Source organism: Gymnodraco acuticeps, unplaced genomic scaffold (assembly GCF_902827175.1).
Source record: "Gymnodraco acuticeps unplaced genomic scaffold, fGymAcu1.1, whole genome shotgun sequence".
NCBI classification, from domain to species: domain Eukaryota; kingdom Metazoa; phylum Chordata; class Actinopteri; order Perciformes; family Bathydraconidae; genus Gymnodraco; species Gymnodraco acuticeps.
Genome location: NW_022990673.1, coordinates 4,200,948 through 4,223,557, shown reverse-complemented (window position 1 = coordinate 4,223,557; position 22,610 = coordinate 4,200,948). Strand labels below are relative to the sequence as shown.

Sequence of the window (22,610 nt, the reverse complement as noted above, 5' to 3'; positions counted from 1 at the left end):
GTCGTCGATGGAGTAATGTTGAGATTGCACAACACCCGACTCCTTTGTGTTATCACATATAAGCAATCACACCACTTTCATACCCAGGCCTCAACTCACATGATCCTCTGCTTTTCTCATTTTCGGCCAATAGAGGTCTCCAACTTCACAAACAGAGAAAAGACAAATTCAGTTTACTCTTCTCCTTTCTAGATCTAGGTTCGGTGATGTCATGATCTGAGTTTCAGTAGCCCATTTTTTAGCTAAGGTATCTCAGATGTTTTCAGTATTTCTCTTGACTTTTACAATACTTAAGCAGAAGGAAGCTTTACTTTCCTTGACCTAAATAACCACTATGACAAGTCTCAAACTAGCAGTGCTCTTTACAGACTTGGTGATTCAGTTCTAGTTATACATCTGAATGTGTCAAAGTCAAGGAATTCAAAGCCACTACTACACCAAACTGAGAAGAAAATAGAGAAAAATAAGTGCAGATATATTTTGCGGTTATAAAAAAGCAGTGATGAAGACCTATCTGCACGTCAAATAATTGCCCAGAATTTAGACTAAGTGATAACATGTGAGACATTTATGCAAGAAAACATACCACCCCATTTTTATAAAAGCAGAAAAATATTTCCTGAACATGATTATTGTCAGATATCAGAGACTTAACATATGATATATATATATATATCCAACTCTTTTGGAATACATTAATGAAAAACCAGTTGACACACTGCATGATATTTGTTTTACTTTATTGTCTAGCCTCTGTCGGTTGTTATACTGCAGTTTTGCGTTGATGAATTGTTAGGTAGTCAGAATATGAATAGAAAGAGACAATATTACTATTATAATGTTGGTAAGTTTGGTTCAATTTCCAGCTCTAGGCTCCTTGAAGTCAATACAATTCAGAGACAGCAAGAACACATGCAGGAAGTAAAGGTTGAACCACAATATGTATAGCTCAGTATCACAAAGCCTTTGAGGGCTACATCACAGCTCATATGGACCAACATGCTAAATACATGATTGTGTCCGATCATGCAGACACAAATACAAATCAGAAAGGGTTGCCAGCTGTCACTTTGTGTAAAATGTTTACAGTGCTATGACTGTTCCTCAATATGTCCAACAGATGGAGTCATTTACCTACCAAATATTCAGTAAACTGTACACTTAGTCCTGTGATGTTCATACATGGGAGGGAGACAATGTATTAAAACGAGACCTTTGATTTTGCACATAAAAGAAGTGCGCTGCACAATATGTGTTAGTTTGCCACATTCATGTTTAATAATTTACAAATCAATTTGAAACGCAAGAAAGGAACAAAGACAAGAGACTGCACAGTAAGGCTGATTATTGCAAAGGCATTGTGTTTTTTTAAATGTTGATACAGCATTGTACATAAGATCGTAAACATGAAATAAAACAACATGAAGAATAGATGATGGCAGTCTTTGAAAGGGAAACATTTAGTAATTACAAGTGCTGCCTTTTTTCATTTATTAGACATCTGAACTTAACAATTCCTCCCACATGGATTTTTGCAAAACAAAAAGCATGACTCACAGGATACTGCCAGGCTTCAGTGTGGACTATTATTCTAGAAGTGCAGGTGATCAGGCGTTATTCTCCTCAATTCATCTCAGGCATTCAAAACAACAAGGCATGTTTTTGAAAAGCCTGTAGTACTCCTCCTGAATCTGGAACAACAGAATTCACATTCAGAAAGGTCAGATTTAGATTAAAACGTATTTAAAAAACACTAGAATACAATACAATATGACATAATATATAATATAATAGTTTATTTTACCTTGGGAACTTTTTCTGATCAAGATAGTATGCATTGGTTACAGAATAAACTAATCATTAAATATATGAAATTAGCTCTCCCTGCAGAACATTAAAATGATGCTTACATGTTATTGACTCGGTAATAGTATTCCAAAAATATACAGTAAATCTATAAATATAGCAGTCTGAATTATTATTATCATTTATCATCATAGGTCAAATTGTTGTTGATATTTTGATGCTCATACTCGTGTACTTTTTCTTACTGTTTGTATGTTTGTATATGCAGGACTTGTAAAGGAGTATTTTGTTATTTTTGTATTGCTATTTTAACATAACAAAAATAGTTCAATACTTCTTCTATCACCTTATGATAGCATATTTAAATTAAATGTATTATTTACTTCAACACAGACTACGGCACCACTACTGTGCAATAACACTTGTGTGCAATATACAATTGGAAATGTATTACGAACGTTACTTGTAAATTGAAATCACTTTTTTGATTTTTTTATATTATGTGTATGCCCTTTTTAATAGTGTTCTATATTTTTGTCTCTATCTTCACTTAAGCTCTAACAAGTCAATTTCCCCGCTGTGGGACGAATGAAGGTATTCTGATGACATGCTATCATGAATCTGGTTGGCAATACACTTCCTTCCTGTTGATCTGAAAGGCTCACGGTCCCGTCCACACAGCGGCGTGCGTTGACGCTTGCCGGCGGGCGTGTCTGACACTCGACCAACAACCAATCACATGAATCTCCCGCCCCTAACACACAAGCAGCGGTTTGATTGGCTAGAGCTTGTACTGGCATATGATTCGATTGGCTGACGCTTCTGCCGAGGCGTCAAAAGTTGAACATTGCTCAACTTTTGCAGCGAGCCACGCCAGCAACGCTCCGCGTCGCTTCCCACGATGCAGTTCGGCTAAAAGTGACGTCACCCCATTCAAAGTGAATGGGCAGAAGCGTTGGAAGCTTCAACGCACGCCGCTGTGTGGACGGGCCGTCACTGTCTAACTATAGTCACTCGATACATGCAATGAAAAACAAATAAATGAGTAGAAACATTTGAGAATCTTCACCTTTCTGGACAGCACACAGAGGAAGATGAAGATGAACATCCCCTGGAAGGCGTTGGCGATGGTGAACAGGTACGCAGTGAGGGTGGTCTCGTGCAGGATGTGCAGGACCCCGAAGGTCCAGGTGGCCCCGAGCACGAAGAGCAGAGCGAGGGCCCCGCGGGCACAGGACCTGGGCGGGAGGGGGGGGGGACACACTGACTTTAACACAGCGATGCCACAAAGAAAGTCTTCCAACTAATTGTAAACAAGAACACCACATGGTATCATATTAATCTACCAGCTGAGAACATTTCAGCTTCATTTCTTCTTATTCCTTTGATCTTCTCCACAGCATCCTACCTGATGTTTTGATAGTGGCTGATTTCAGGCTTCTTCACAGCAGTGTGCCGGTACACTTTGTAGATGATGACTCCAAAAGCCAAGAGATTAACCTTCAGTGGAGACAGATCAAAACAAAAATAACAACAAACATGAGCAACTGTATATTCATCTTTGAAACAATCCCTGTTTGATGATTCAAATGAATTCTTTAAAGCCATTTTTAGATCTTTACCAGAATGATCAAACACGCCGGGCCAATGAAACTCCAAATAAAGTGATTTTCTGTGCTCAGCCAGCACCTGCAATGCAAATATAGAAAGTGTTATTTATTGACTGAATGTTTAAACAGCTCTTTGTTACAATAATCCCTCTTCCTGCAAATCAATACCCTCGATCTTTTCACTCCAGTCTAATCGAGCCTTATCTTAATTATGACAATATTGTATGGTCTAGTAAATACCTTTCTTATCTTGTAAAAACTATTCGTGAGAAAATCTACACAGGAATACATTTGCAGCACTACTTTTGCTTAACCTCAATCTTTTAATTATATTTGACTTTAATAAACAACAGACTTACTTTTATTTATAGATTTGTATTCATTCCAAGCGTCCTTGTTGTCCCTGCAGGCCACATGTAATCTCTGTCCCCTTGTATTTATAATTAATGTAATGTATTTATCTTCCTTTCCTCAAAAATGCTTATTAAGTTTGAAGAAGAGGTTTTTGTAAAAGCCTTTGTCTTCAGAATCAGAATCAAGTTACGTTGACAAAGGAATTTGCTTTGGTGTCCGGTGGTGCAAACAATAAACACCTCTCTTTCCACTTACACTTTATCAGTGCCGTAATACTTGGAGCCGAGCGTCGCCGAGATGGCAACGACCACCGCCGGGCTCCCGTAGCCGAAGATGTAAAAGTTACGGTGCAGGAAGCCTTTGTTGTAGATGACGCCAACAACTATTAAGTACAGATGGATGCCCTCGATGCACATCCAGGCAAAGGCCGCCAGGAAGAAATAGTGCAGCAGCCCTGCAATCACCGAGCAGAAGAGCTGCCAAGAAACAGACAAAAGAGAGAGGGAGAGAGGGAGAGAGAGAGAGAGGGAGAGGGAGAGGGGGGAGAGAGAGGGAGAGAGAGAGGGGGAGAGAGAGGGAGAGAGAGAGAGAGAGAGGGAGAGGGAGAGAGGGAGACAGATAATTCACAATTTCATGATGTGAAAAAGTTCAGTTATTTAGCCTCTTCATGTAAGTAATGTCGTTGGGACACATGTGTTTGCTTGTTAAGCCTAATGCATGTGATTTATTGCTAATTTTAAATTATTTGGATGTCAAAAAAGCCTTTAGAGGAATGTATACCTCTATGTTCACTTTGTTTTAGGGGTGTAACGGTATCCGTATTCGTCCCATACCGTCACGGTTCGGCACATGCAGTCACACGGCGAATACGCCTTTTTTTACGATTGGGAAAAAAGTCTGTCACTCAGGGCAGTATTACGCTGCGTCCACACTACAGCGTCGACAGCTTCAAAAACAGTTTCCAACGCGTCTGCTCATTCACTTTGAATGGGGTGACGTCACGTTGCCTCGCTTTTCGCCGAACTGAATTGTGGGTAGCATAGCGGTCCGTCTCCGCCGGAGACGCCAGCGCCCGTTTCGGAAAATCTGACAGCTCAAGCCGTAGCCAATCAAACCGCGTCTAAGCTGGGAGAGATATCCCGCCGTTCATTTCTATATTTCAAAAAAAGATGGAGGAGAATCTAATTATCGCCGTAGCAAATCACCCGGTTGTGTATGACCAGACCCTCTTCACCTACCGGGATACAAACCGGAGGAACCAGGCATGGAGGGAGGTGGCAGAGACAGTGGGTGAAACTGGTAGGTTTTTGCCTGTTTGGGGAGTTTATATATATATATATATATATATATATATATTAGGGCCGGGACTTTAACGCGTTAATTAAGATTAATTAATTACACAAAAATTAACGCGTTAAAAAAATTAACGCATTTTAATCGCACTTATTTTTGCACCGCGGAACGTTTCTCACTGGATGAGTTTCAGGCATACCGATTATACTGGAGCACCAACTAACGTTCATGACTTCAGACAACAACAAACCACAGTGAACAACAGTGGGAAATGTTCTTTTAAAAAAACGGACGGATGGAAGCGTCGATAAGAGCACGGTTGTGTGCAAATTATGCAAAAAGGAATTCGCATATCACCGCAGCACATCAAGCCTCAAGTATCACCTCAATGCAAAACATATAGCAGCTAGCGTGGACGTTAGCGTCTTTTATCGCGTTCACACCAAAAAGAGCCGGTACTAAAATTAGTTCATGAGAACCTTTTTACCCCCACGAAAGTCCCTGCTAGAGAGCAGAGAGCTGCTAGAGAGCAGGGACTTTCGTACGGCTCTCTTGTGAGAAAAGAGCTATATTTCTGATTGGCTGGGAGGATTGCAAACCACGCCCCGTAAAACTCCCAAAAAGTTTTGTGAAGCCGCCATTTTATTATCCTCGCATTAGCATTATTAGCATTAGCCCAGCGCAGAAACGCAGAGAGACTAACTTATGGCAACACAAAATAAAACATGGGAGCGGTGGAGATGAGGAGGTGTCGGCGTTCTGGCGATTTACTCGGATCGGGACAGCAGCTTCTACTGAAGCCAGTCCCCAACTCCGGGGACTTCCGACCGGGGACTTTGGGCGGCAGTATACGCCGTGAAGTGGTTTGCGGCCTGCCAGTAAACCCAAAGCAGAAGAAGAAGAAGTGACGTCAGCGGCTTCATTTGCCTAATCCACCCCCAGGTTCAAAGAGTTCTCATGAACTAAGTTCTCATGAACCTTTGTGGGAAAAGTACTGCGGTGTGAATGCGCCTAATGGTATACTAAAATCCATGTGAAAAAAATTGCTTCTCACTGTTCTTAGGTCAAATATTTACATGTGATTAAAAATGCGATTAATTTCGATTAATTAATTACAAAGCCTCTAATTAATTAGATTAATTTTTTTAATCGAGTCCCGGCCCTAATATATATTGCTCGCATAAAATCCCCGGGGTTTTTTGCTTTGAATTTTGGTGGGCGGGAGATTCATGTGATTGGTTGTTGGTCGCGTTGCTCGAATAAAATCCCCAAGCTTCAGACACGCCCAGCTCCAAGCTTTTTTTGAAGCTGTAGTGTGGACGCTCCGTAACACTATATATAATCCAGGGGGCGGTATTGCGCCTAAAAGCCAGCCGCCCGTAAATAACAAATGAAGAAAGAGAACAAAACACAACAAAACGAACACAATACATGAAGAAGAAAAGTTAGCTATGGCGAGTTCACACAACACACAGGAGCTAGAAGACCCACCTGCTTCTTTTAAATCAGCTGTGTGGGAACATTTCGGGTTCCCTGTGGACTACATCAATGATGGGGTGCGAGTTGTGGATCGGACGAGGACGTTGTGTCGGCGTTGTTCGACAGCGATGCGGTATGATAGTGGTAACACGTCAAACATGCTCAATCACATCCGAGTCAGTCTCAGTCCCCAGCGAGAGGGTTTTCTCGACGGCAGGTGACATAGTTACCGCCAACAGATCTGCCCTCACTACTGACAACGTAGACAAACTCATCTTTTTGAAGAACAACTTGAAAATAGAGTAAAGCTTGAGTACCTTTATTTAGGCATAATGGCCTCACACACTCACAAGTTAATTACACATGTTAGACATTGCTCCTAAAGGTACAGATTTTATTTAGTTTTATATTTATCATTGTATTTATTTTATATTTTGACATCAGGAGATGTTATACAGTTCTGTATTGCCTTTTATTGATTGTGATTGAAACACGTTCTTATTATTTATTTAAATATTTTCAAGACATTCTTTTTAGTTGTACAGCTTTTTAACCTTTTTGTTCAGCCATTATAAATAATATGGCCATCTGAGTGTGTGTGTTACTGTTTGTGGTTTGTTTTTAACTGTGTAATACAGTTAATGATTCCAAATGTTAGAGTTCCTTATTTTCATACCAAAACTTGCACTACTGTTAAAAAAAAATGCATTTGGGACTTTTTTTTGCTTTTCCTTGTTGTACCGAACAGTGACCCCCAAACCGAGGTATGAACCGAACCATGACTTCTGTGAACCGTTACACCCCTCGTATTTTATATTGTTGCATCGACTCAGTTGTCTTGTGTCTTACCTGTCAGAGAGAAACCATTATTTATATTTAATGGTTAATGATCATACATTTGACCTGTGTCTATTTACCTGATCAAATGTTATATTTTGCTGCTTGTACCTTTTAAAGTTCTTAACAAATAATCTGAGGGGAATTTCTTGTTGTTTGTTTTTAACTTGTGATGTGCCATTTTGTAAAGCACTTTGAGCTGCATGTGTTGTATGAAAAGTGCTATATAAATAAAGCTTTATTATTATTATTATTATTAAATGAACAGAAATGATCTCTTGTTACAGTAAAAAGGCAAGTTAAAGTGAGAGGAGTGTGCTATGTCCTCTGATGTACTATTAAAACTCAAATGGGGGTTAACAGGCTTAATGAAATCTCTGAGTAGTGGCTCACATCTGCACACACACACTAACAGGATATTTCCTTTGTTAACCGGGTTCATCCACAGCTCACCTTGTGTGTGTTCATGTTGATCCCCACCAGGAAGACAAACTCGGCCATGAACAGGCTGCAGCACAGGTTCTTGTGGATGGTGGTGCGGGTGCTCTGGATCTCGCTGAAGAACCAGAAGGTAAAGATGCACATGGACAGACAGATGAGGGAGATGATCATCCCCAGCTGTGTGATCCGGGTCAGCACGGTGCGGTGGGCCACCAGCTGAGAAGCAAATGGAAAGGGAGGCGTTTCATTCACGGTTTCATGGTACACTGAAGTTGTAATCTGTTGTGTTTTCTGCCTGGGATCATCTGATATCACATGGGGGAGAACAGGCCGGGGCCGACATGTTGCAGACGGACTGGAAAACTCTGGTCACATTTCAGCCAGTTGTTGTTGCAGAAAAAAGGTTTGGAACATTTTTACTTTATTCATTTTAACTTATTTATTGCTTTGTTTCTTTTGGCAAGTTAATTCTTAATTTCTAAATACACTACTCCCTTTTGTTTAAGCCCAGATCCCTAAAGAACATGTAGGAGTTTAAGGGCACTGCGGAGTGCTGTAAAGCTGTGGGTGCTTATCTCCCACACTGACTTTGCCAATCAGTGTTACAGTGAGTCACGTTGCCTTCAGGAGCTATTAAGACAAACACAGTTTCACTGTTTGTGCTTTGGACTTTTTGTTTTGTTTATTTTGTTTTCTCACAAGTTATCAAACATATTATCTTGAGTGCAACTTAATACCAACAAAGCCTTAGTTAGAAAGAACTTGCTATGTTTTAAAGGTTTAACACCGTAAACACAAAATACTGGCTTTAAATAACCTATTGTTTTATTTGTGAAACCCTGAAAACTCTTCAGTTCAACAAAGCCTTCCATCATTAACTCACTCTTCCCACCCCTGCAATGTAACACTCCCATTGCTGCCCCGTTTTATGTCTTGTCCTTAAATGTTTCTTTGTTAAGCGTCCTTGGGTTAATGAAAGGCGCTATATCAATTAAAGTTATTATTATTATTATTATTATTGTATAGGTGTGAAACCGGAGAAAATAGAGGCACATCTTAACAGTGTCTAATCTAAATAAATATTAAGTATTATTTCAATTTTAAAACAGTAAATCATTTGAATTATCCAGATAAATTGGATTTTATGAATCAAGGACTTTGAGATTTCTTAAGATAAATAAATATATATATTTTTTAAAGATTTGATTATCTGAAATGCAATGTCAAAAAAGACGTTTAGCTTTAGACATTTTGGAGAAACTTGAAACAACAATAAAATGCGTATGAGTATGACATTATTATATAAATAAAAGGTATAATAATATAAATAATAATTGTAAGCATTAAACAGTAAACATATGCACTTCCTCAGTGATGTTAGATTAAGAATGTGTTATATAGTTAAATTATACATTTTCATAGATCTAAGGTCTAATATTCTGTTTTTGTCTCTATTGTAAACGTTTCAATAAATAAATCATTTTCCATAAAGATCCAAATAAGGTTCAACTTTTACTCTCTCTGAAAATAAATGTGTACACTATGATGAACCTTTTTCTAAAACCATAAATAAATAATGTAAATCCCCGGTGAATAAATGTAAAAAAAAAAGGGAATAGCTTTGCACAGTTGTGTTTTTAATGTATGCTCACTCACATTGGCTCGCCCCGAGGACATGAGGATGGCGAAGTGTGTGAGGTGGGTGCAGGAGCAGGTGGTGGCGTTGCTGGTGACGTGGAGGGTCCTGCAGCCGTGCGTGGCCCAGCGGCCCCTCAGGAGGTCCGCCTCGTACTCCCAAAACGCACAACTGGTCACATCGGCCTGCGTGTCGACGGGCTTTAGGGGAGGAACAAAGACACCGTTAACTCTTCATGGTGCGGTTTTATTCATTTTTGAGCGGCTGCTGCTTTGCAATTCCACCACAGGGGGTTATTACTTTTATTATTATTATTACTATTATTCATTTAATCTCAAAAGGAGAAGACATGATTTATGCCGGATTTTGAATATTGATTGTTTTGTTTTTATTTAGGTCTTAATGTGTGCACATGTAAAAATGTCTCATTCTGTGTATATATATATATATATATATATAGACATATTTGCACACATATTTTTATATACATTTGTTTTGATATTCGGGATTGTGGGAAACGGTATTTCGATCTCTCTGTCTGTACACACAAACTGGAAGATTGACAATAAAGTTGACTTTGAGTTAGATAATAAACTACAGTAATAACCCTAACAATTATAAAATATTCACTGTAGAACTTAATATTATTTATTTCAACTAAAGACTCCATGACTTATTATGGGAATGTAAACAGACTGAAAATAAATTATAAATAACACTTTCAATTTGGTCTATTCAATTCTAATTGTAATAAATACAAATGTTCTACAATGTTTCTTTAGTGTCATTTTTGTGGGTTCACATTTTCATTTATGTTGTTCTCTATTGGCTTTTCTTAGTTGTTGTTGTCTCACAACTTTATTACTAATGTAAGAAAAAATAAAATGCCAAATAGTCTTCATGCACAACGCTGGGTCAACATCAATGTTTGGGTCACGTGCATTACTGCTCATTGTGGGTGTTTTTGCAGAAAAACCACTTCATTGGGATGTAAAACAGTACAGCAGTGCAAATTAATATTAATATGACATACTGCATTCATAGAAGAGGTCAACTTATTTTCCATTAATTGATATATTCCATTAAATGTGCAAATGTACTTGAATTAAAATGATCAACAACCACGTTTTTGGTAAAAATTACCACTGCCACAAAACATTAAATACAACAAAGCTGTGTGTATACATCAGATTGACTCCTATTCTCAAAATCATTACTGTGATTACATTACATTGGATTTTTAAACAGTCCAGTTGTAATGTTTCTGATTTTCTTTTGTAAAAACTAGCGATTTAACCCCTTAAATTACCACATTTCTCCCTCAAATAAATGCATGCAGACTGTCACAAGAATACTGAACAGGTGTAAGCGTAGAAAAATCCCCAAGTGCTCCAAGGGAAAAGAGTCTGCACGGAAATGGAGCCAAAATTATTGATTGTTGCTCTTTAAAGGCAATTTACAGAGGATTTGAGCTGCTCAACATAAATCATAACCTCCTTTGTTAGGCTTAAGCCTCAAGGGTCCAACAAAAATAATGATTTCACTTTCTCATACATTTTAATTATCTTAAAAGAAAATACCAGTACATTAACTTTTAGGGTTATTTCCCTCATTACTCTGCTTTCCTCCATCATCTATTCACCTTTCCTCTTCCATTTCCCCTGAACATGAAGGTCATTACAAGAAATACATGGAATAAAATCCTAAAATGTCATTAAAAAAAACATACACGAAGCACTAACTACTCCTCCCAGGTGAGTTTATTTGAATTTGACTTTAATGGAAACTCTGGAAGTTATTAAGTTACTGCGAGAGGCAGTGTGGGAATAGGAAGCCGTTTTCAAAGCAAACCGCAGCGCAATGATCTTCTGCAGTTTGACAAGGTAGATTATGATGTTTCAAAATGTCGGAAGATACTGTAATGTCGATGAAACGAATCATACTGTATGTGACAAATCACAGGTAGCAGCAAGTTTAAGGTTGCAGGAAAGGGTAAAAGATGCCTAAACTGTGTTTGGATGTCATAAAATAGCTACTTTAGTCTAGGCTGAGTTAACAAATTGTGCTTTAATAGATCTAGTCAATAAGGGTTTGATAAACGAAGAAGATCCACCGGCTGCTATAGCTGGGTGAAAACACTGACTCTCTGAAGAAGCATACATGTATTCTGTATATGTTAAAGTGTTTAGTTACTCCTCTGAATAAAGGTATTTATTACTGAGAATATGGACATATTGTTTTTAAAATGTGAATCTTTATTTTATTTGTATCTTAATCAAGTAATTTGGTAATTCCTGAAGATTTACTGTCAAAATGCTGCTGTGACAAATTAATTGCCAAATTTGGGATAAATAAAGTATCTATCTATCTATCTCTATCTATAAATCTATCTATCTATCTCTATCTATTTATATCTATCTATCTATATATTTATTTATCTATCTATCTATCTATCTATCTATATCTATCTATCTTTCTATATATTTATCTATCTATCTATCTATCTTTCTATGTATCTATGTATCTATTTATCTTTCTATCTATCTGTCACTGAGATTATTATAAATAAATCAAATATATATAAAGTACAATTAACCTTGATAATGAGAGCAATAATACTAACACAGATCTATCTATCTATCCTTTTGTTTGTGAATATTAATAGTGGAAAAACAATGTAGACAGCCTCAGCAGCACTCTTTTATGTATCTTTACCTCGTTGTGTCTGAGAGTGAAGGTGACATGGTCAAGTTGGTAGACGTCAGCAGGTCTGACGGCTGCTGCGATGACTTGGGAGTTGACGGTGATTTCCCCAGCCTCTGCATAGCGCGAGTAGTCGGTGACACCTGGGTCGCTGCTCGGCTTCAGGATGTCACTGATGCTGTCGTACCGCACAAACACCGCTGACACACTTCCTGATGGACCAAAAACAAGTTTAACAAAGACCGGAGGGAGTCAAACTTAGTTTACTGTATTTGTAATCAAACTTTTTGAGTCAATTAAAATTCCCTCATATCATGGATACACATGTTTTGGAGAAGTCTGGATGCAAATCTGACCAACTGTGAATGCATAACTAGATTAGCACACTAACCCTAAGTCTCATAAAATCACTTGCCATCATTGATTTTATTTATTGGTTTCAGCATGTGGGTGTAAAGCCAAGGAACACTGTTGTTTTAATTTCACTTTTAATTCGAAAAGAAGCCTTCTTTTGTTTGTGTTGTTTCCATTAAGAAGAAGTAGTCCTGCTTGTGATAGGTGACCAACATCAGATTTCATTTCTTAAATTGTATTGAAGCCACTATATGTCTCCGAAGGCATCAGCAAAAATAAGGTCTTATATCAAGCAATATATTTAGGTATATAGAGCATGACAGAGAAGATATGAATACTTAATTTTTCTTTGGCTTAAACGCACTGTATGTGGCATATGGCAACATGTAGCAAAACAGTACTCCCTGTACACCCAAGCACGCAGATGGTCACATAATTGTTTCCAATATGTGAAGTAGCTTCTTTACCATTTCTGTCCTCCTCTGGTCTCAGTTTGGGAGTTAGATTGATGTGATCTCCTCCCATTGTAACAGACAGTTTGGCTTTTGTGTGACGAGCATTAAAAGTGAAGAGTTTCAATTCTGTGGTGGAGGAGAAAAAAAAGTCAAGGATGTCAAGGAATTTAAATATAAAAATGATCCAAAACCCCACTCTTTAGCACACAGGTGGGAATAAATGGCAGGACAATTTCATATAATTGGAGAGCCCTGTGTTAATAATAATCTCACCCATTTCCGTGGCTTTGATTTCAAGCTCAGTTGGAGTCTTATAGTTGTTAGCCAGACTCAGAGCACTTTCTTCAACAGTGTGTAGCAGCTTGGTGATGGTATGTTCCCGGCGCTCTTCTTTCATTCGGCTCCAAGCCACCAGTTCATCCTTCTCCACCAAGTTGTTTACTGCTTTCACTAATTTCTGTAGAAAACGGATTTATCAGCATGACATGTGTGTGATACAGTAGCTAAACATGTAACATATGCCTGTACTGAAATATGTGTCTAATTAGATATGATTAAACATTAGTTTTCTCCCTTGATGTTGCAATGATTGCCAGATATGATTGGCTTTTATTATTTTCTGCACATAGGAACCTATATCACAGAGATTTTTCTAAATATTTAATTGAAGGATATGTTTTTTTAAAAGCCTTTAAATTAGTGCAAGGGAGCGATAAGTGGACAATTTTGGTGTTCAATTATGGTCACATTTTGCATCATTTTTGTTTAAGCATCTATTTATCTTACATATTGTCCCAAAATACAGCAGCTTTCATCTTAGATCCAACAATACTCAAGTCTCTAAATTGTATTTCCCAGAAATGCATATCATACTAGCAACATTCTTAGATAAGTTAGAACTGGATTGTATACAGTGGCTTTTTTCCCTCCAAAACCAGTTCAAAGCATAACTGCTGTTCAGGCAGGACTCCAAACGTTGATTGAGAAAGGAGAATGCTAAACAAAGATTACTGTGAGAGTGGAGTTGATGACGGACGGTTTGACAGTGGAATCCTTTCCCTCCGCACTCAGGGTTGATGCAGATCGACACAAGGCCTCAACATATGCGATCACTTGCACCGATGTGAGCTCGCCGGACGTCTGCTTGACGATTTCCTTCAGTAGACTCTGAGGCTCCGTGATGTTGCTCATCTAGGATGGTAGGATGGGGGGAGGGTATTTGAGTGAGTATTTATAATATCACTTTTCTGCAACATTTTACAACCTGTCCTTTGATGTATTGTAGATTTTGTTGGATAGATACTGTGAAATCAACACAATCTGATACATTTGTAGCTTTCCATCTTTTTTTTTTTTTTTCCCACTAGGAGCTGTTTTGTACGGAGCCCTGGAGGGTTCATAGAGAGAAAAATAAATAAAACGTGGCCACGTTTTACTTTCTCGTGCGCATGAGTTACTAAAGCGTGCGCACGAGTTAATAAAGCGTGGCCTCGTTTTATTTAAATTGAGGGATTCCTGTCCGTGACTCACAGTATCTGCTGCCCACAGCTGTTTTATAGAAGGAAAACCTCCTTCACTTTATGAAATCTCTGCGGCACCAGTAGCCTGTACTACGAAGCAGGATTTGCAATTTACACTATTCATTCATGAAGTATGACGCTGCGCTGTCAGCACGCGTCTCCATGTTTGTGATTGGTCAAATGTTGCTAACCACGTCCCTTTCACATGAGCGCGCTCTCAGCCGGACAGAGAAACCCTGGTTGATTTACTGAGTTGATAACCAGCTTCGTAGGACCGCTTATCGACATTGCGTTTGTTAGGGTTAGTTAAGCCGGGTAAATCGAACATATCCAGGTCCAGGGTCTGTTGAACTGGCTTCGTCGTACAGGGCACTGGAGGCAGTAACGTGTAACTCAGCAGAATCTGAGAAGAGCAGCACCAGCTGCAAAGAGCTGTGCCTTTTACTGTTTACTTCACTAGAACCGCTGAATAGAGATTGAGGCTGCTACGTTTAACCACACACACCTATACACACATCGAACTGAGTATTCCCCCTCGCTTTATGAAGGAGATGTCCTGTCACCGGGGCGCATGATGTGTGTGTGTGTGTGTGTGTGTGTGTGTGTGTGTGTGTGCTCAGCTCCGCTCTGTGTGCGTGTTCGTGTGTATCCGACACCACCGGCATTTGTTTTCAAATTACCACGAACAGCACACGCACACACACACACACACACACAAAACGAGGCCACGCTTTATTAACTCGTGCGCACGCTTTAGTAACTCGTGCGCACGCTTTAGTAACTCGTGCGCACGCTTTAGTAACTTGTGCGCACGCTTTAGTAACGTGGCCACGTTTTATTTATTTTTCTCTCTATGAACCCTCCAGGGCTCCGTAGTTTTGTCATTCTCAGAAAAAACGTTGCCCCCTACAGATAAACAGTCTAGACCTGACATATTAAATATAAAAAAAGCAATAGACAATTAACTTTTAAGATTTCCACCTGCGGGCAATGAGATATAGCAACCTCAAAGTGTATCTAAAATATATTTAAATTTAAAACAATACTTGTATCCACCTTCTAAACGTCTATGAACTATGCCAAAATCTGAAGTTGAAGGCTGGAGAGCATGTGAGTATTTGGTCACAAAACCAGAGATACATAATAACAATCTCCTTCTTTCTCTAGTAACAATAGCACAATTCTAGGTCAATAGGACGAATAATGGCACTACAAAATGTACAAATTAAAAAACGCCTGAAAAAAATATGCTCGTACAGCAAGTGGCAGTCTCTCGTGGTCTCGCTGTACAATATACTTTCTGTGTGTTTCATCTCATGGTAATCCTATTTCTCTCCAACAGAGGGCACTCTCATCATATGTATGTTTACCTTATTTGGCTGAAATCCTGAGGAAGGGTATACTTACATATTCAAGTGTTTTGTTGACAGTCTGTGTGATACACCCGATGTTGTCGTGGCAGTATTTTAGGGGATGCTCTGGAAAACAACAATTACCTTAAGTATCTCTATGATGGATGATTTTATTTCCATTAGTTTACCATTATAAAGCATGTCAGAGTAAATTCTCCAAATTGCATTAAAACCGGCAGACATAAGATCCCAGGACTCTCTTTGTTATGAACTGAAACATCAGAAAACTGCAGATTTCACCGTTAACTTGACGTATTGCATAATAGATTCTCCCAAAAAAATCTATAAAATGCAATCCTGTGTGGTTTGTGTGACTGTGACAGAGAAAGTTACAAAAAACAAACAAGAAAGATGAAGAAAGATGCATGTCCTTGGATGTAAGAGCCAGTTGTATGTCGGTGTGCTTGTGAGCTCTTCCATCCTCATACCGACCTTTACATCTTACGCCTGTCTCTGGATCAAAGTGCTTAGTGCCTGAAGTTGGGATGTAATCACGCTGACAGGTGCAATAGAAGGATCCATTCTTATTATGGCAGCGTGAGTTTGGTCCACAGATCTGTCCTGACTGGCATTCATCAATATCTGTGAGGTGCAAATGAAGGGTTCAGCGACAATAAAAGACCAACACCATATAATTAACGTCAAACTCACAACATAACATAAAGCAAATACATAATAAATACAGACGTTTAGTTCTATTTCTATCTTAAAATTGGAGACATTTGCTGAGAGTGAAGCAAAGATCTCCTACAAATAAAGAGTTGTCCTGCTCATTACATTTAATACACTGTTTTATTGTTCAGGAAGAGAAACTGGAAATCGTACACGCATGTTACACATTTGAATATTCATAAACCGGTTTATAAATTCAGCTACTGTACGTGCTTGCACTGTAATAAATAATGTTTGCCACCCACTTGGATATCTGTAGGAATACATAATGCTACAACATGGGATGAATGTGTAGTTTATCTTTTGCAAATGGAGCAAAGGATCGCGGATGGTTTCTCAGAATAGCAGCTAGGAAGGAAGTGAAAGGCCGATGGGAAGAATCACCTCCAACACCTTTATCCTCCTCAGTACACAGTTGCAGAGAAAACCACACACACACACACACACACACACACACACACACACACACACACACACACACACACACACACACACACACACACACACACACACACACACACACACACACACACACACACACACACACACACACACACACACACACACACACACACACACACACACACACACCACACACACACACACACACACACACACACACACACACACACACACACACACACACACACGCATTTCCTGGAGACTTATCCTAACCATAACCAACACATGCCTAACCCTAACCCTAACCCTAAACCTAACCAAGTCTTCATCCTAAAATGAATGATTCCCCTTATGGGGACCTCCATTTTGTCCCCATAAGGGAGGTGAGTCCCCACACGTGACTATGTAAACAGATTTAGGTCCCCACAAGTATAGTAATGCTAGGCCACACACACACACACACACACACACACACACACACACGCACACACGCATACACACACACACACACTCTCCTGACGCCGCCTTCACAGCAGTGTGGTTGCTGCTTTCACAAATAAACATGATATCCAGCCTGTTGGTATGTGAGGCCCTCTGTCAGTATGTGTGTATGTGACCAAACTTAATTCCTTTACATGTATAATTCTGAGCGAATTGGACATTACCGATGCATTCAGTGCCATCGTTGGGCTGGAACTCGGCCAGTCCTGTCGATGTGTATCCAGAGATACATGTACAGTAGTAGCTGCCTGCTGTGTTGGTGCAGCTCCCCCTCTCCCCGCAGATATTGGTCACATTCTGGCACTCGTTGTCATCTGTGGTGAAAAAACAAGGATAGAAAGTAAACTGGGTTATTTGCTATAGAAAATAAACAGAAAAATATGCCACAAAAACCAGAAAATTGGATAAGCGGGGACAATAAAACACATTTTTACTGGCTGCTTTAAGGTTGCTGTGAATAGCCCAGACTGTGTAAATACACACTGACCAGCAGGCGAATGAACACTTATAACAGCTCGTATAACACTTCGTAGACATTCGCCTCTTTTTTGGTACAAATACAAATGTATGAAAACATATTTACATCTACAAAAGCATTTACTAATTCAGCAAGTTAAAGACATGTACTTCCCCCTTTGTTTGGACAAGGATCTTCTTTCTTATATTTAAACACTAGGTAAGAGTTATTTAATTGATCTATAATATTTAAAGGTTTATTCACAGTATTCTCTGTGATTAATTGGACTGTAATAGTTTCCCATTTTACTTGTGTTCAGTCTACCATGTGTCAGTCCTCCTTCTGTTACATTTCCCATAAGACCTTTCAAGATACTCTAGAGAAATGCCTGGACATGTTCCAATTAGCTGATTTGTAAGTTTCTGTGGGGGACATTTTGAGATAATTGTAATGGAGTACTGACAAAGCATCCGTGAAAAACTACATATTTTGTTGCTGAAATACATGTTGGTCTGGTCTCAGCCGGTGAAGAAAATATAAATCTCTGCTTTGCCTCTTCAACAATGAATGTCTTCAACATGCACCATGGCTGGCCTATCAGAGAGAGCACTTGCAAACAGTGATGTTAATCCTTTATGTTTAACTTAAAATACTGCAGTTAAGCTATTTCCGCTTGAGTTAAATAGGAAGCACCACAGAACACCCAAATTAGCATGGCATGCTTGAGGCATGGTGGCAGGATTGCCTATGTGAATGTTCTCCAAAAAAGGAAACAGGAGCAAGCACTAAAAACATGTGGTGCTTTTAGCTGTCAATTCAGGAGTGATGATTTGGTAAGATTATTTCTAGGGTAAATGTGGATTTCCTATATTAATCCATGTATGAATATCGTGAAAACTAACCCCATTCGATCCACATGTCAACATATTTCCAGATTTAATTCCAAAGAGGCCAGTTTTGGGCTTTAAATGCATCTCTGACTATGGACTATATTTAGGAATACTTTGATTCGATCTTGTTTCTGGGTCCTGGTGCTTATTTGAAATTGATGACGCTCAGTTGTGTTTTTTCACCATGTTAGTTAAACTTAATCCATAAAAATACTTTATCATTCGTTAGTTGATTTATATTGTGTGTATTCAACTAACCAGTAACTTAAGCTGCGAAATGTTAAAGAAATTAAGTAAAAAGTACAATGTTGCCTTAAAAACTTAGCAGAGTATTACTGTATGGAGTATCGTAACATGGAAGTACCTAAAGATTGTACTTACGAGCAGCTATTGAATAAATGTACTAAGTTACATTTCACTAGTGGTTGTTTTTTGACTTTTGAGAAAAAACTAAAATACTTTATTTCATTGTTGCCCTTTGTTTAGAAAGCTCCATACAGGGCAGTTTGCTGTGAACGCTGCCCGGGGCCCACACATTTTAGAAAGAGCTGTTCCAGCTTTATTCTCAAACCCACCCTCCGTCTCGCTTCACTCTGTTTATTGGAAATGACCTGGTAAGACTCTCCACTGTTGTTTTCACTTGTCTTTGATGGACGCTTTGCTCTTCCTCTCCTCTGTACCTTTTGCACATATGTTGTCCGGGATAGGATATCCTCTGCTCAGAAGAGAGAGGTGACTGTATTCAAAGGGGAAATACCTCCATGACACAAGGGACCCTTGAGCTGTCATTATTGCGCAAAAACGGTATCCACACGCTCCATGAATCACTTATAAGGACACAGTAGAGTGCTTTTGTCACTCTGTTTTTTAAATAAAGTGATGCATTTAATCTGAAGAAAATAAGCCATTTTATTATTTTCCAGGCAGGTTATCTGGGGATAGGCCTGTGTCTGCTGTATCTGTTCCTGTCTTCTATAAAATGACTGGCCAAGTATCCCTGCCCCCCCCCCCAGTATGTAATCCTTTAAATAAAGGACCCATGGCAAATATTTCATGTATCAATTATATTGTATCCATTAAAACTGCATATGCTGCAATTGGGTGCTTTTGACATTTCATACATTTTGAATTCTTTGAATTCTTTTGAAATCTGGTACTAGGGAACTTCATTCAGCTTTTTTACCTCAAATAATCCTTTACCACAATGTTTGTAGTGCTCACTTTTTGATTTACTTTTGGCTCTTGAAATATGTAAGCTGTACTGTGATGGTGATCATGTTTGGTCAGGAAACTAAACGTGTTCCAGGAATTCTAATCAGCCCGGAAACATAACAGGATTAACAATGCTGACAGAGAGGCAGCATTGACCATTAAAAAAGTTCCTAATACAGCTGTATCGTGGAGATATGTTTCTACATTGCAGTGTTTTCTTTGAATTTAACTCTTAATGATGTGAAGAGGCTGTGGGGAATTCAAATATTGCAGTTTCCTAAACACTGACACACTCTCAAAAGTTCGGACAAGAACACGAAGAAGAAGAAGTTAAATAAATAAGTTAAATGTTTTACATATCCAACTTAAACTCAACCACACAGTGCCTTTGTGTTTTGAAAGTTCAGCTCAAGCACAAGAGTTACAAGTTAAAGTTACATTTGATGGTACGAATATTTTACTATGTTTTTTTACCATTGTTTAACAAGAATATGAGTATTTCTTTGGGGTAACAATCTCATATTTTAGAGACAACATTTGAAGAAGATTATTACTGTACACAACATGCTGATATGTGTTACATTTACAAAATTACATTTTCAAATGTAACATTTAATGTGTTTAAGTCATGGCAGTTTAGGAAGATTAACACATCTAGTGCCTATATTTTTCAACTGCTTACACGCTTGTTTTTTCCCTGAAGTCAACCATCACCCTCCAAATATATGTTAAATTAGCCGACATGTGTAGGAATGCCTGCCTTATACTTCTGTCTGCTTGAATGTTGAGCAGCCACAAACGACAAAGGCTTCCAAAAATAGTCTCAATGACAGCCACACACAAGGTTATACGCTTGCATCATTTGCTAAAGTCTCAGTGAGATACTGTTGTTTTTGTATGTTTATATTCACCGTTGCAAAACGTTGTTCCATCGCCAGTATATCCATGGTTGCAGAAGCAGGCATCGTTTGATCCGTTCAGGGCCTTGCATGTTGCAAGTCGGTGACAAGAATCACAAATGTCAGAGAAGCTGCATGGGTCCATCAGACTGGAAAGCCATGCTGCGTAGACACAATATCATATACAAGAGTGCGTAAGTTTAACTTAAACCATGTCTAACTCATTTTCTGACGCCACTGCTGCTTCTTTAAGCATGTGTGGTTCCAGTAAAAATTGCATTTTTATCTGCATTTTTATCTTGCATGTAAGCATACGTGAACCACCAAACTAATCCATTGAGACACAATACACATTAAGAATCCACCTCATGCAGCAAACGAACACTGAAAAAAAACATCAATTATAATTTTTAAATGATTTGCAAATCTCATATAAAACTCAACTGCTGCCCCATCACATAGCCCAAAGTTATCATAGCCAACATATAGACATCATAAACACAGTAACATCCACCATCGTCTCCCTATATAAGACACCTGCCATACTAGAGGAGATAATAGCTCACGTACCTGTCAAAAGTATAAGTTTCATTGGGGACTTGAGCAAAGACTCCATACTTGCGCCGGTCTCGATTCTACTTTTAGCACAGACTGCGGTGGGCAGGCTAGTGACGTAGTCCATTTCCTTGCATCAGTTTTCCTGTTTCCCTAAACCTGGCCCTTCCTGTCTTGATCTTTAATCTGCTTTGAAAAACATGCAGCACGGTCCCTTGACTAAACTGCTCCAACGCAAAGCACCAAACAACAACTGGTCCAACTATACACCCAATATAAAAAATGTTTGAGCCGTGGTAAGCCACTTTTTTGTTTTACTGTTGACACAGTGACCCGTCGCCATTTTGGAAGACTCCACGCCATTGTTCTCACTTGAACACGTACAGTAGGGCTGTGTAAACACAGACCAAAACAACACAGACTAACTCCACGGAAGGACGACCCCCTCCCTTCCGCAAAGGACTGTACACAAATTCATACAAACATTCCTGCGCTGTGTGTCTTCCAGTGACCATTTCAATGTTCTTCAGACAGAGATCAAATATCTTCAAGTCTTACAGGCTGAAATATATTGGGAATGTGTGTGTCTCACTGCTGTTATTAATATTATAAACAACTAGATGATTGCCTTATTGGGGCATACACAGAAATATTGATTTGATTTTGTTCAGTTAAATGAAAAGAAAAGAAAGTGAAACTAACACTGGAAACTATTTAATGTCTGGTCTGAACAATAGCAAAATTATTTTTTAGATTCAGTCTTTTTTTTAATTGCATTTTAAACTGTTTGATCATAAACCGTGCTCTATTGAAGATATGCCTTTTAGAAAGTTGTTGAAACATCGATCAGTTTGTCATTGTTCACTTTTCTATGCACAGTGCCCAAAAGACTGGCTGAAGTAACAGTAGTGTAATATATGCTTATATAAACAGCATTTTAGGGCCCTTTGTGCTGCAGTTATATAGACCTATGAGTGTGGCTTTGAAGATAAGCGATAAAAACAACACATTTTAGTTTTGTTTCTTTGACACCTGTCATGGATTAATGACCCCATTCTCTGTGCAGGAAACGAGCAGGGCTGGGTGTTATTTCGTTTTTTCTGATGGGTTACTGACCCACAC

The 22,610-nt window shown here is 38.8% G+C and overlaps 1 protein-coding gene across 1 annotated transcript; it reads right to left on the bottom strand.

Annotated features, from left to right (window-relative positions):
- Positions 1-723: 723 nt before the first annotated feature.
- On the bottom strand, positions 724-21,830 carry adgrl4 (adhesion G protein-coupled receptor L4). The gene is made up of 16 exons (XM_034229807.1): positions 21,504-21,830; positions 20,946-21,095; positions 17,640-17,789; positions 16,333-16,482; positions 15,896-15,966; positions 13,980-14,159; positions 13,242-13,425; positions 12,981-13,094; positions 12,172-12,371; positions 9,477-9,656; positions 7,833-8,036; positions 4,026-4,246; positions 3,429-3,495; positions 3,215-3,306; positions 2,876-3,044; positions 724-1,691 (listed from the first exon to the last, which is right to left on the bottom strand). Exons 1-16 carry the CDS (start codon positions 21,613-21,615, stop codon positions 1,629-1,631), a joined length of 2,307 nt encoding a protein of 768 aa, XP_034085698.1. The 5' UTR covers positions 21,616-21,830; the 3' UTR covers positions 724-1,628.
- Positions 21,831-22,610: the final 780 nt, after the last annotated feature.